Here is a 15,150-nt window from a genome sequence, read left to right on the forward strand (position 1 = left end):
TAAGATTATGAGGTAATGGAAAGCAAAGAAAAAAGTCACAGGAACATATAAACAGCACAGAAGGAGGCCATTTGATCCATTGTCCCAATGCTGGCTCTTGAAGAGCTAACCAATTAATGCCATTCACCTGTGCTTTCCCCATGGTCCTACAAATTTTTCTTTTCAATTATATATCCAGTTCCCTTTTGAAAGTTATTATTGAATCTGCTTCCACCATCCTTTCAGGCAATGGATTCCAAATCATAACAACCCGCTGCATAAAAACATTGCTCCCCATCTCCCCTCTGGTTCTTTCGCAAATATCTTAAATCTGTGTCTACTGGTTACTAGCCCTTCTGCTGGTGGAAACATTTTTCCTTATTTAATCTATCAAATCTCCATATAATTTTGAACACCTCTCCGCTTAACCTTCTATGTTCGAAGGAGAGCAATCCCAGTTTCTCTAATCTCTACACATAATGAAGTCCCTCATCCACAGTACCATTCAGGTAAATCTCCTCTGCACCCTCTCCAACTCTCATAATTGATCTTAAGTGCCAGTAGGAGAAGTAGTTCCAAATTGCAGTGAAATAGTTTGATGCATGCAGCAAAACAAGGCCTAGAGCACAAAACACTTCCTACCAGAGGTCCGGAGGGCCCCAGTGGGCCTGGCTCACCCTGTAAAAAAAAGGTTATAGTTACTTGTTCAACAGTTGAGCTTTAAAGTAACATGAAATCTTGGATTTACATTTACTAATTGAACAATTAAAATTTTCTTTCTCCTACTCCTCTATCTACCTTTTGGCCTTTTGATCTTAAGGCCATCAAAGATCCATCTGCAGCAACAATAGCTCCAGGTTCGCCTTTTTCACCCTGTAGATAGAACAAAAAAATGTGCCCAGTTTATCAACTGAATGCAACAGTGGTGCCTGTGTCTAATATGTGGAGCCCAGCTTCCCATCCACAATGCTGACAGGAGGAAGCAGCAAGAACAGGAGATAAAGTAAAGGTTTCCACAAAAGGAACTCACAGAACAAAGGGAAAAGAAATAAAAGAGTATCTTACAGTGAAACAACTAGTTTTAAAGAAATGTCCCTGTGGCCTTGATTTTTTTCAAAAAAACACTAACTCACCTTTATAACTTTATTGTTTAGATAGTTATTTAAAAGTTTTGCTTGACAGTAGCCAGCCTCCAGATTAGTGCTTTTTTTGGGTGCTCATGCAAGAAATCTTGGTGAGACCTTGTTTCCTCTCAGCTAACAGCCTGGGTGCAAAAACTGAAGCTCCACATTTATGATGATGCACTTAAAGATGTTGCCACAAGTGAGCTTTTGAGAAAATCATATGATGAAAACTCCTCACATCCTTACAATTCAAAACAATTTAATCCAATTGTATATATTTAAATCCAATGTGTACATTCAGATTCACGATGATTCAGATTCAAGATCAATGGTATCAATTCAAATTTATGTATGTAATTGGATCCATAGTAATTAGTCAGATCTAATTTACAAATTTAGATCCATGGTATTATTCAATCCATTACATATATTTCGATCGACATGTATATTTGGATGAAAAGTATGCAGTCAGATCCATGCCATATATTCACTCACATTGCACACTCAACCAATATATTTTTATTTGGATTCACTGTATTTATTCAGATGCATAGAATAGAGTTATGATCACAGCATATACTTACATTCATGTATATATTCAGATCCACAGTATATATATTTTTCTGGCCTTGATTTTGTGCAAAAAAACTAACACATATTTAATTTATTTAATTGTTTAGATAGTTATTTAAAAATTATACTTGACAGTAGCTGGCCTACAGGTTAGATAGAGCTGCTGTTTGCGTGCTTATACACAGAAATCTAGGTGAGACTTTGCTTCCTTTCAGCTAGCAGCCTCTGTCAGCCCAGGTGCACAAACTGAAGCTCCAGATTTATGATGTTGCACTTAAAGATCCACAGCATATCTTCAGATCCGTGGTATCTACAGGGTATATTCAGACCAATGATGTACACTCAGATCCATGTTATTTATTCAGATGCATGGTATACATTCACATCCATGATGTATATTCAGATGTATGGTGTATATTCAAATCAACAGTGTATATTCAGATTGATAGTATATAATCAGATCCATGGTATATAATCAGATCCATAATTATATATTTAGGGGTATGGTGTATATTCAGATCCATGATACATATTCAGATCCATTACATATATTCATATCTATGATATATATTCAGATCCACAGTGTATATTCAGATCCACAGTGTACATTCAGATCCACAATGAAAATCAGATCCATGGTGTATATTCAGATCCTTGGTGTATACTCAGAACAATGATATATATTCAGATCCAAATAGTATATCCAGATACATGGTGTATATATTCAGATCCATGGCAGATACATTTAGATACATGGTTTATCTGATGCTTTTTTCTTTAATTATTCACCTTTTTGAAATCTTTAAATGGATCTATTTCGTTCATATTGACCCAGTTCACTTGGGACTTTGAGGAGTATCACATGATGTGGTTTACCTGCTGTTATATATGGAGTACTAACTATCTTGTCTCTAAGTGGAATCTGCTGTAGGTGTACTGCAATTCATGAATCTTGACAGTCGCTAATTCTGAGTGAATGTATAACGATTAAGGCCCCATATGGCAACTGTCCAGACACCTGGACTGCAGCATTTTGCTCAGCGGGATTATGGATTGGAGAGTGGGGTGTGGAGATTGTTCAGCGTTAGTTTAGTTTAGAGATACAGCACTGAAACAGGCCCTTCGGCCCACCGAGTCTGTGCCGACCATCAACCACCCATTTATACTAATCCTACACTAATTCCATATTCCTACCACATCCCCACCTGTCCCTATATTTCCCTACCACCTACCTATACTAGGGGCTATTTATAATGGCCAATTAACCTATCAACCTGCAAGTCTTTGGCATGTGGGAGGAAACCGGAGCACCCGGAGAAAACCCACGCAGACACAGGGAGAACTTGCAAACTCCACACAGGCAGTACCCAGAATTGAACCCGGGTTGCTGGAGCTGTGAGACTGCGGTGCTAACCACTGCGCCACTGTGCCGCAATGATCAGATTATCAGGATTGGTGTGTTGCAGCTCACGTACCCATTTCCAACTCTCTGGTTAAGCAAGGCTGTGCACCACGGGCAGAGGTGCTGATAAATTATCATGTGACAATTTGATAGTTTTGGATTTTGTTGCAACTCAAATTAATCTAGTGGCACTTGAATAGATTTTTAAAATTTGAAGATTGAAAGAACTGACATTTTTATGTATTCATTCTTGGGATGTGAGTGTCACTGGCAAGGCCAGCATTTATTGCCCATCCTAAGTTTCCCTTGAGAAGGTGGTGGTGAGTTGCCTTCTTGAACTGCTGCAGTCCATGGGGTGAAGGTGCTCCCACAGTGCTTAGAACGACATATATACAATGGTAATGTTTTAAAGCCTAGGAATTGCAGTTAACAATGTAAGTGAATGCTTAGTGTTTTCACATGCCATTTTTCTGTCTGCTGTTTACAATAGATAGGTTAATTAGAAAGAGGAATGTTGAAGGAGGTGTTAAATGTTCACCCACTGATACCACAAACTGGAATTTCTAGGTTTGATCTTTATAACAAAACAATACTGACAATTTAAACAAATCAAATATGAACGTCAAGCCCCTGAATAACTTGGTGCAACCGTCATAATTTGGGGTGCGGAGGTGAGGTGGAACTAGGGGTGTGATCACACCCTTTCCTCCCCATCAATCAATCAAAAGTTATGACGCTCTGAACTTGCCGCACTCCATACTCTCAAACCTGCAGACAAGAGTGGTGCTGTTGTTGTATGGCGTACCAACCTCTACCTTGTAAAGGCTCAGCGCCAACTCTCGGACACTTCTTCCTACTTTTCCCTGGGCCATGACCCCACCACTGAATATCAAGCGACTGTCCACGGGACTGTCACTGACCTCATCTCCTCTGGAGATCTTCCCTCTACAGCTTCCAACCTCATAGTCCCGCAACCCCGGACAGCCCGCTTCTACCTCCTTCCCAAAATCCACAAACAGGACTGTCCTGGCAGACCCATTGTTTCAGCCTGTTCCTGCCACACTGAACTTATTTCTTCCTATCTTGACTCTATCTTTTCTCCGCTGGTCCAGTCTCTTCCCACCTACATCCATGACTCTTCTGACACCCTATGTCATTTTGACAATTTCCAGTTTCCTGGCCCCAACTGCCTCCTCTTCACTATGGACGTCCAATCTCTCTGCACCTTCTTCCCCCACCAGGACGGTTTGAGGGCTCTCCGATTCTTCCTTGAGCAGAGGCCCAACCAGTCCCCGGCGGAAACCCACGCGGTCACAGGGAGAACTTGCAAACTTCGCACAGGCTTCTCCTTCAACTCCACTCACTTCCTTCAAGTAAAAGATGTTGTTATGGGTACCTGCATGGGCCCTAGTTATGCATGTCCTTTTGTAGGATATATCGAACATTCCTTGTTCCAATCCTATTCAGGCCCCCTCCCTCAACTCTTTTTCCGGTACATTGATGACTGTATCGGTGCTGTTTCCTGCTCCTGCCCCGAACAGGAAAACTTTATCAACTTTGCTTCTAATTTCCACCCTTCTCCCACCTTTACATGGTCCATCTCTGACACTTCCCTCCGCTTCCTCGACTTCTCTGTAGGTAGGGGGTAGGCTGTCTACGAATATTCATTATAAGCCCACCTACTACCACAGCGACCTCGACTGCACTTCTTTACACCCTGTCTCCTATAAGGACTCCATTTCATTCTCCCAATTTCTCTATCTCCGATGCCTCTGCTCTGACGATGCAACCTTCCACGACAGCGCTTCTGATATGTCTTCCTTTTTCCTCAACCGAGGATTCCCCCCCACTGTGGTTGAAAGGGCCCTCAACAGAGTCCGGCCCATTTCCCACACCCCTACCCTCACCCCTTCCCCTCCCTCCCAGAACCGTGACAGGTTTCCCCTTGTCTTCACTTTCCACCCCACCAGCCTCAACATCCAAAGGATCATCCTCCACCATTTCTGCCACCTCCAAGTGATGCCACTGCCAAATGCATCTTCCCCTCCCCTCCCCTGTCAGCATTCCGAAGGGATCATTTCCTCCATGACACCCTGGTCCACTCCTCCATTACCCCCAACACCTCGTTCCCTTTCCACGGCACCTTACCATGCAATCGCAGGAGGTGTAATATCTGCACTTTTACCTCCTCTCTCCTCACTATCAAAGGCCCCAAACATTCCTTTCAGCTGAAGCAGCCATTTACTTGTACTTCTTTCAATTTAGTATACTGTATTCACTGCTCACATTGTGGTCTCCTCTATATTGGGGAGACCAAACGCAGATTGGGTTACAACACCTCCGCTCAGACCGAAAGCATGACCCCGAGCTTCCGGTTACTTACCATTTCAACACACACCCCTGCTCTCATGCTCATATCTCTTTCCTGAGATTGCTGCAGTGTTCCAGTGAACATCAACGCAAGCTCGAGGAACAGCATCTCATTTACCGATCAGGCACGCTACAGCTTGCCGGACTGAACATTGAGTGCAATCATTTCAGAGCATGACGGGTCCCCGGACTTTTTATTTTCAGTTCTTTTTTCTTTTTATTTTATTTTAGTTTGTTTCATCATTCATTTTTCTTACCATGTGCCTGCCCACCATTTTTTTTCATGTTTGTGCTTTGGGCCAGGGCTGTTCATTTTTCTGTCCATTAACACCCTCATTGCACTAATGCTTTGTCTTTCAACATACCATTAACATATTGTTTGCCTTTTCTCCATGAACTTCTGGTCAGTTATTCTCTGTGACCCTGCCCTATCAACACCTTGCCTTTTGTTATCTCTTGCCCCATCCCTGCTTTATTTGCTTAAAACCTATTACATTTCTGACCTTTGCCAGTTCTGATGAAGGGTCACTGACCTGAAACGTTAACTCTGCTTCTCTCTCCACAGACACTGCCGGTCCTACTGAGTATTTCCAGCATTTCTTGTTTTTGTTTCAGATTTCCAGCATCTGCAGTATTTAGCTTTTATTTTTATGTATAAAACACTAGCTCGGCCATAGCTAGATTACTGTGTACAGTTCTGGTCACCACATTACTGGAAGGGAATGATTGCAGTGGAGAAGGTACTGAGGAGTTTTATGAGGATGTTGCCAGGAATGGAGAATTTTAGCTATGAGGAAAGATTGGATAGCTTGGTGTTGTTTTCTTTGGAGCAGAAGAGGTGTAATTGAGGTGTATAAAATTATGAGGAGCTTAGATAGAGTGGATAGGAAGGACCTATTTTCATTAGCAGTGAGATCAATAACCAAGGAGCATAGATATAAAGTAGAAGGTTTCGAGGGGAGTTGACGAGAAATTCTTTCGCCCAGAGCTTGGTTGGGTTCTGGAACTCACTGCCTGACTGGGTGGTAGAGGCAGAATCCTTCACTGCATTGGAAAAACACTTCAATATGCATTCGAATTGTCGTAACCTACAGGGCTACGGACCAAGAGCTGGAAAGTAGAATTAGACTGGATAGCTCTTTTTTGGCCGGCACAGACATGCTGGGTTGAATGGCCTCCTACTATGCTGTAAATTTTCAATGTTTCTATGAAAGCCATCTGACTTAAAAATGGGAGATGTTTGGGCCCATTGGAATGAAGCATTTCAGGCAGGCATCCTGGACAACTATAGAGTGTACGAAAATTATGACATGTGGCGTGCTTCCAAAGTGGACTGGGTACATGCACACCACACTCTATTTTGGACCATTCAGTGTCAAATTTCTAGACCTCTCTTTTCACTTCCTTAGAACGAACTGTCTGATCAGGTCAATCTCAGATACTAAAGCGGTGAAGTGGTAAGAGATAAGAGAGAGCTGGTATTCCTACGCAATGTGCCAGCTCAAGTTTCTATCACTGATTTCCCTCCCTACCCTACACCCTGTTTCCTGTCAATCAAGCGTGGTAAAAGATGAAAATCAGGCACTTTACCTACTGGAAGGGAGGGGACACGTGAGCACAAACTACCCTGAGCTCCAACTGCACTCCTAGTGGGATGTTCACAGACGTAGAAACAGCCTATGTTTTTAAAAATATATAATTTTCAAACAATCTTCCTGAGCCATTCAATATTTCACATCCGTGGAATAGTTCCAAAACCCTTAGCAATATAAATAGCCATGGTTATGTAATCAATCAAATACAAAGGCTGAGAAAGATTGATATCATTAAATCACTAAATACATTTAGGCAGATGGTCCTTAATATATCACAAGCCTCAACATTTATTATGACAGATAATTTTTCAAAAATAGTGCTGGATTTGACATACCTTTATTCCTGGAAAACCAGGCATACCAAGGTCACCTTTGGGTCCTCTAGGTCCCTGAAGAAGTAGGATAAAATCACATTGTTAAAAAAACTCACACACAATGAGAGTCTAATCTGTGAAAGATACCTATTTTTAAATCAATAAACATTTTAAAAATGGGCAAGTTCTTGTTTCAAATGGTGAATCTGCGCTATCAAATACGTACCATATAATTTAGTGTGAACCTTGGTTCAATGGAAGCCCTACTACTGCTGAGTCAGATGTTTGTGCGTTCAAGTCCCTCAGAGAATTGAGCACATAATATAGTGCGGTACTGAGAGAGAGATAGCTCCTCTGTCAGAGGTGCTGTCTTTCAGGTAAGACTTTGAACCGAGGCCTGATCTCTCTGCTCAGTGCACATAAAAGATTCCATGACAAAATTCAAAGAACAGCAGAGGAATTCTCCCTGGTATTCTGGCTGATACTTATCCCTCAGCCAATATCACAAACAGATTATCTGCTCCTTATCTCATTATTGTGTGCAAATTGGTTGCTGTGCTGCCAACATGGCAATAATGGCTACACATCAAAAGCACTTCCTCGGCTGTAAAGCAGCTTGGGAAATCCTGAGGTTGTGAAAGGCTCTATAATAAATACAAGTTCCTTCTTTAATTATTCTTGGTGTATTTGAAAATATAACAATAGGTCACACTTATTCAACACTTTTTATGTACAGCCCAAGGGCACTCATGTAACAGAAACTTGTAGCACCTTTTGTGTAGAAATCATCTCAAAGCTTTTTGCAGAACAGGGAAAGAGAAAAATCAATGAAAGGGATAAGGAAATGGACAACGAGCCATTGTGTGCGAGTTAGGAAAACTAGTGACCAGAAGCTTGGTCAAAAAGATGATTTTTATAGGATGGGGGGGAAGTGGAGGGTTTAAAGTGGGGGGGAGGGGTGGGTGTGGAGGGAGGCGGAGGGTTTTAAGTGGGGGGGTGGGTGTGGAGGGAGGCAAAGCTAGAGGTTGCAGTGACTTTATGGACTGGATTTGGATGAGGATGACGATTTTGATTCAACGCATTGGGACACAGTGACTCAATATGGGTCCGAGATGATGGAAGTGATAGATTTTAGCACAGGGCAGGATACTAGCAGCTCGGTTTTGAACAGGTCAGAGTTTATGGAGGATAAGAGGCCGGCAAAAAGGATATTGCAGGAATCAAGTCTGTAGGTATTAAACGTGTGGGTAGGGTTTTGGCAGCAGTGATTGTTAGGTGAATGATGTTGGAGTTGGAAGCGATAGGATGTGGGGTTTGAAGCACACTACTAGGTTGAACAAAATGTCAAAGTTTTCCACGGTATGCTCCAACTTGAGCAAGTGGCCAGTAGGGGGGTGGAATCAGTAGTAGGGAGCCAAATCGATGGCTTCACTCTTCCAAACATTCTGTAGAAGAAGAATTAGATGGAGGTGACTGAAGGCATAGTTGAAGAGGTAGGTTTTGTAGAGGTTTTTGAAGGAGAGAGGTAGCAAGGGGTTGGGATTTAGGAAGAGTTTTACAATGTGTGGCCTGAAGGCAAGGTGAATAGAATGGAGCATGAAGTCCGTAGAACGTATCCTGGCACGGGCTGTGTGTTAGAAAAACAGAAGTGCTGGAAATAGCAGGTCAGGCAGCATCTGTGGAGAGAGAAGCAGAGTTAATGTGTCAGGTCTGTGACTTTCATCAGAACGGTTCTGATGAAAGGTCGCAGTCCTGAAACGTTAACTCTGCTTCTCTCTCCACAGATGCTGCCTGACCTGCGATTTCCAGCACTTCTGTTTTTATTTCAGCTTTCCAGCATCTGCCGTATTTTGCTTTTACAGGGTGTGTGTTATTTGACTAGTTCATTCCCTCTGCCTCTTGTGCAACCTGTCTACCTTTTACTCCTCCATTGATGATCATATATTCAGCTGCCTCGGGCACAGCTGTGGAATTTCCTCCCTGGGCCCCCTTCACCTTTCCACCTCACCCTCCTCTATTATGACCTTCTTTACAACTCAGCTCTTGACCAAGATTTTGGACACGCCTTCCTAACACCACTAACTTTTGGTTAAGTGTCCCATATTCTTCTGTGAAGCACCTTGGGCTGTTTTTCTACATGAAAAGTGCTGTATAAACAGACGTTGCCATTGTTGACATCATACTTTGCCAATACTGTCGTGAATTGTTTATTATTGTCTGTATGTAAGGCTGCAAAACAAACCAGGCTCACTACAATACAGTCCTTCAGCCAAAAATATCAAAGTGAATTACCACCACCAGGATGGATAGTCAGCACTTGATTTTAATTGTGAATTTGGATCTAGTCTCCAGTCAATGCTCTCACAGCAGGAACTGAAATTGCAGGAATGTTTGTGTCAGCCTTTTCAGTGGTAGCACTCTCACCTTTGAGTCAGAAGGTTATGGGTTCAAGTCCCACTCTAGAACCTTGAGTACATAACCTGGACTGATAATCCAATGTAGCATTGAGGGAGTGCTGCACTGTCAGCGGTGCCTACTTTTGATGAAACATTAAACCGAGGCCGCATCTGCCCTCTCAGGTCAATGTAAAAGACCCCACAGCACTATTCGAAGAAAAGCAAGCGGGTTCTCCCCAATTTCTTGACCAACATTTATCCCTCAACCAAAACCTAAAACAGAAGATTTGGGACTGAATTTTAGTTCCAGGGTCCCAATCCTGATGCCAGGTTGAATTCCAGGTTGGAACCTGGAAGTGGCTGTGGCAGAACCCTGGAGGATATTTTCCAGAAGGTAGCCAATTAAGAACTCTGGGAGCCCTATCCAATTAAGGACGGCAGGCAGGCTCCGCAGCCAGGAGGGACAATGGGAGCGCCTGGAGAGGTGGGCTGTAGGTGGGGGAACCACAAGGGTGCCTCAAGATGGAGGCACTTTCTGAAGACTTGTACGTGGAACAAAATATACTGTGGCCATAGCTGCCAGGCTGTCCATGCTGGGCTGCTATGCAGGATATGTCTCTGGCCTCTCCAGACTGCTGCCAGGAGGCCGCTACGATTCCATCTATTGGCTCCAGTTTCATTGGGGTGGGGTGCCCATCCACCATCTGGAAAATCCAAACAGCGTGTGAAGACTGCCCTCAGTTGGCACTTTAATTGGCTTAATTGGCTACCCGCCACTGGTGGGCAGGTGGCCGTCACGCCCCAGAAGCTGCCTCCAAACCCGCTTCCGTCTCGGAATGAAAATCCTGGCCCTGGCCATTTACTTCATTGCTGTTTGTGAGGTCCTTGCTGTTTGCAAATTGGCTGCTGAATTTCCTACATTACAACAGTGGTTACACTTCACAAAGCAGTTAATTGGCTGTTTGGGACATCCTGAGATCATGAAAGGTGCTTTATAAATGCAAGTCTTTTTTTCATATCAGCTGTGAAAATCCAAAGTGTTATTTGACATTCCAAACTCAGTTGCCATGTCAAAAACAAAATAAAGAAGCAATGAATCAACTCAGTCATTTACTCAGTACCAAGACAGTTAAGATTCAAATAAAATTGCAGGTCTTACAGGAAATCCAGCTTGACCAGGCACACCTTCTGGTCCCTGATGCAAACACAAAAAAAACATGCAGAACAGTTGAAGAACCAGCAGCAACTTCATGCACTTCATTTCAAGAACTAAAAGGGCTGGGCTTGTGTGTTCAAGTAATAGCATTAACATGCATGCCACCCATGTTTTGGTTCATACATGCCATGGTTAGTATCTTTGTAAGGCCTCTATGTACCTCTGGCTTCTAACAGCTCTTGGTTGAATTGCCATCTCATTTTCCGATGACTTTACAGGAACCTTGCAACACATTTTGTGATGACTCTCATGTGGGGGCAACAGTTCACCTCTGTTATCTGGTAATCTGGGAGAGGTGAGTGGAGTAACTAATCTGCGACATTTGAAGTAGGAGATTACTATTGGCATTATACTGATGATACTGGGCTGTTTGCTGCCAACCTACTTGGGGACTAAGCAGTCTAGCAAAATCCAAGCCTCTTTACTTGGTATACTATCCTGTACCTGAAATAATGAACACAAATGTTTGGGTAAGTGGGTGTGTTTTTTCCATGCAAGGCTTAGAGTACGTGGGCATGTGCAGACTATTTATAACTCTGCAAGATTTGTTTTTGTGTCTGAAAACGGAGACTTGTTTAATATTCAGCACCTTTGAGCCCATTAATCCTTCTTACTGTGTTTTCCAAGCTACTGCAGGCGATTATTTACATATTATAATTTGCACTAAATACTTTGGGTGCAAATTTCAGCTTGATAGTACCCTTAGTTTTGGTACCAGAATGGTCTCCATGCCGTGCATGCACACTACCAGTGCAGCTCACGCCGGATGCTATTTTGGTGAGAACGTTAGCGTGAGCGTTAGGAGCATGTGCCGGAAGTAGGCAGATTGTGGCATCAGTCAATGCGTAATGCTACCATTTTTGGCTTCGCCTCTCAGATGTTCAGCAGCAGGGAGGCCCCCTCCCCATCAGCGCTATTTATAGGAATCATGAATTACTTTCAGCTTAGTTGATGACTGATTTCTACTAGGTCTGCCTGAGTGTCTAGAAGTGCTATGAGTTTTCTGGTGCTTTTTAAAATTGGTGAAGTTGACAGAGAGTGTTGTTGCATGTGATGAAGGCCTTGGTTTCAACTTCAAGGGTTCTGGTCAGAGCACTTACTCCCAGTCATGATGCTGTAGTTACCATCCCCCTTGGTCTGCAGCATGACAAGCAGATTAAGTAGAGACAACTTGGAGGAGGTCCAGCTGCTCGCAGAGGGAGGAGGGGCTAGGGAGTGGATGTGAGGGCTCTCAGCAGGATGCCCTATCCACTCGGAGTTTACATAGAGCATTTATCTTACCTCAACCTAAGCCAGGAATAGTGTGTGTGACGTCTCCATTTCACGAAGGAGGTGCTCATTGAAATCTACCACCTCTTGCAGCCTCAAAGCAGGGCAAGGCCAGCAGTGCCAATGATTGTGAAGGTGATTGTGGCCATGAATTTCTTTGTACAGATCATTCCAGGCTGGAGCACGCACCCATCTATACATTTCCCAGTTCACCATCCACTGCTACATAAGGGAGATGACTGATGTCCTTTATGCCATGAGTGGTGAGTACATTGTGTTCTCTCTGACCAGACAGAAGCAGGCGCAGTGTGCACATGGCTTTGCCTGGGTAGCGGGCCTCCCCATGGTGCAAGGTGTCATCCAGTGCGCATACATGTCTTTGTGGGTGCTGCATCTAAATGTACCTCAACCACAAAGGGTTCCACTCCCTGAATGTGCAGTTGGTGTGCAACCACACTCTATGTATCATATAGATATCCTAGAAGCAGTCATGATGCCTTTATTCAGCGCTAGTCCGCTGTTTCATCAGGGTTTGAGCCACCAGAGTGTGGATGCTGGCCAACAAGGGTTATCAGCTGGCCACCTGGCTCATGACTCCGGTGTGCAACCCAACCATACGTGGACAGTATTCATATAATGAGAGCCATGTTGCCAAGGATACATCATCAAGCTCATCATTGGGGTACTGAAGCAATGCCTCCGCTGCCTGAACTGCTCTGGAGGAGCCCCTGCAGTACTCACCGGAGCATGTGTCATGATTTGTTGTGGTCTGCTGCATCCTGCAGAACCTCGCCATCATGAGGTCATAGCCCTTGCCACCAGGTGTTCAGTAAGCAGCTGAGAAGGAGGAGGAAGAAACCAACACATCTCCTTTCCGTGAGTTGTCCGTGAATGCCTCATCCAACTACAGTACCAGTGAACACAACCCCAATTCACTATTCTACAACAGTCCCACGTATTACCTTCCCCCTGTCACTGACCATCACAGCATTCTCTTGGCCACAATGCTGAAATAAAAGCCACCACAAAACAACCATTCCAAACCATCTTTATCAAACAAATCATCCAATAATCCATACAAATGTCAATTAATCATCCTTGTGTATTCCCTTAATGCCTGTATTGCGGGTGTCTTTTGTTAATTGTATTTAGTTGTTTGCAGGTGGTGGGCATTAATTGCCATTTCACTTGAGGCCATATAAGGAGTCACAGATTAAAACTATGGTTGTTGGATTAGGTGGTATATGTTTGTAATGTGTAACTCTGTAAATAAATATGTGTGTAAAGATTGGCTCCAGTTCTATTCTTCACCATGCCTGGTCTCATGCTGCTATGTAGCACAACTCCAGTGGCTGCAGCATGGCTGGTGCAAGTCTGTTGACTTTCTCTGGGAGAGATTTCAGATAGCTTTGTAGGATGCACTCAAGCAGCTCTGGTCTTTGAAGACCTAGCTTTGAACCATGGCGGGAGCAGTAGCAGTCCGGGCTGGCTGATTGACACGCAACTGCAAGGGCACTGGAGGATTGGTAGTGGTGGGAGCACAAATGCTGTCACCCTGAGAGTGGACAGCAGGTTCATGCTCCACCGAGCCACTGCCACTCCCAAGGGGTGGTGCCTCAGAAATCCTAGTAATCTGCTGTAGCACAGATTGCTCAAAGTCTTTTTGAGCACTGGTACCTGTAGCCATGATGGCAGCAGTCTGAGCTAGTATGGTAACAAACTGAGATTACATGGCTTCAGTTTGAGCTTCCACTGCAGCACTTAGAAGTTGGGAAGCTCCTGCTTGTGCTGCAGTGGAAGTTGAAACATCAGCCATCACAAACTGCATCATGGTTGGATCTGCAGGTGCTCTCATGGAGTTGGCCACCACTTCCACACAGGAAAGAACAGACTTCAAATTCTGTGCAAAGCCCTGTGTCAAGTTAGTGCTGGACTCCTCCAAGCTCTTTGATACTGACCACAGGCTTTCTGGCAGGCCTGCTAATGCTTCAAGCATTTTGTTGTGTGTATATATCCATCAGCCTCTTTCTGTATTCTGCTCCTTTGAAGTCTCATCTGAGTCCTCTGCAGCAGCACTTGTATATGACCTCATCTTCTGAGGAGTGGGCACCTGTGTGACCCTTTCCCCCTGCCCTGCCTGCAGGCCGCTTATGCCCAGTGACTCACTACATGCAGATCCTGCCTCTATGCTACCCTCTGATGTCCGAGCAGTTTCAGTATCTGAGCTGGTGTCTGTCAATGCAAGATTAAATGATGTCTTTCATCATCATCAGTCTCTTGTTCTCTTGGACCTCACTCTCCTGTACCACTGCCTGGCCAGGTGGCAGTTCTTGTATATTTGAAAGGAGAATGGCACAAGGGTAGATGAAGGAAGGAGGGGAAAACAAGATGAGCACCATCAGCTGGTTATAAATCAGGAGACTGTGGGATATGTGGGATGTGAGAATGTGGATTAAGTAGGAATGTACTGCTATCTTCAATGGTTACATCTGCCATCTTCAATGGCTCTGCTGCTGGCCACAGCCTCAGTTGTGGCCACTCCAATGATGGCGAGTACTGTCTCCTCCATCGGACTGAGGACATGCAGCTGAGCCTATCCCCCACCCGTTAGCTGCTGCTGTCTGTGATCATGCACCACCTTGTCTTCCAAGAGAGGGGGAAGTGTGTCAGTGAGTGTGGTGCAATGTGTTTGGGTAGTGTGCCTGTCATAGTTGAATAGCTGGCAGCGTGTCCAAGCTATGAGTTGTGGGTGTGAGGCTTGCAGCAGAGTTAAGTATGTGAGGGTAAGGAGAGGCTATGAATTTGATGTTAGTTATGGTTGATAGAGAATGTTGATTGGTAAGGGAAGGGGAGGTGGGGCAGATGGTGAATTGAGCAATGTATGAGGTTGGTGGTGGAACATGGGATTTAAT

General features: G+C 44.0%; 1 protein-coding gene across 2 annotated transcripts in view; it reads right to left on the reverse strand.

The window, feature by feature from the left end:
- Positions 1-15,150, reverse strand: part of LOC137370090 (collagen alpha-1(XV) chain-like) — a 304,386-nt gene that overhangs the window by 39,981 nt on the left and 249,255 nt on the right. Inside the window, exons 23-26 of one of the 2 annotated variants that reach the window (XM_068032220.1) lie at positions 10,913-10,948; positions 7,379-7,432; positions 778-852; positions 622-657 (exon numbers count right to left, since the gene is read on the reverse strand). In XM_068032220.1, coding sequence (XP_067888321.1) covers positions 622-657; positions 778-852; positions 7,379-7,432; positions 10,913-10,948 — 201 coding nt within the window. The remainder of the gene's footprint in view (positions 1-621; positions 658-777; positions 853-7,378; positions 7,433-10,912; positions 10,949-15,150) is intronic. The other variant, XM_068032221.1, reaches the window with a different exon arrangement.

The sequence above is a fragment of the Heterodontus francisci genome, chromosome 5 (assembly GCF_036365525.1).
Source record: "Heterodontus francisci isolate sHetFra1 chromosome 5, sHetFra1.hap1, whole genome shotgun sequence".
NCBI lineage: Eukaryota > Metazoa > Chordata > Chondrichthyes > Heterodontiformes > Heterodontidae > Heterodontus > Heterodontus francisci.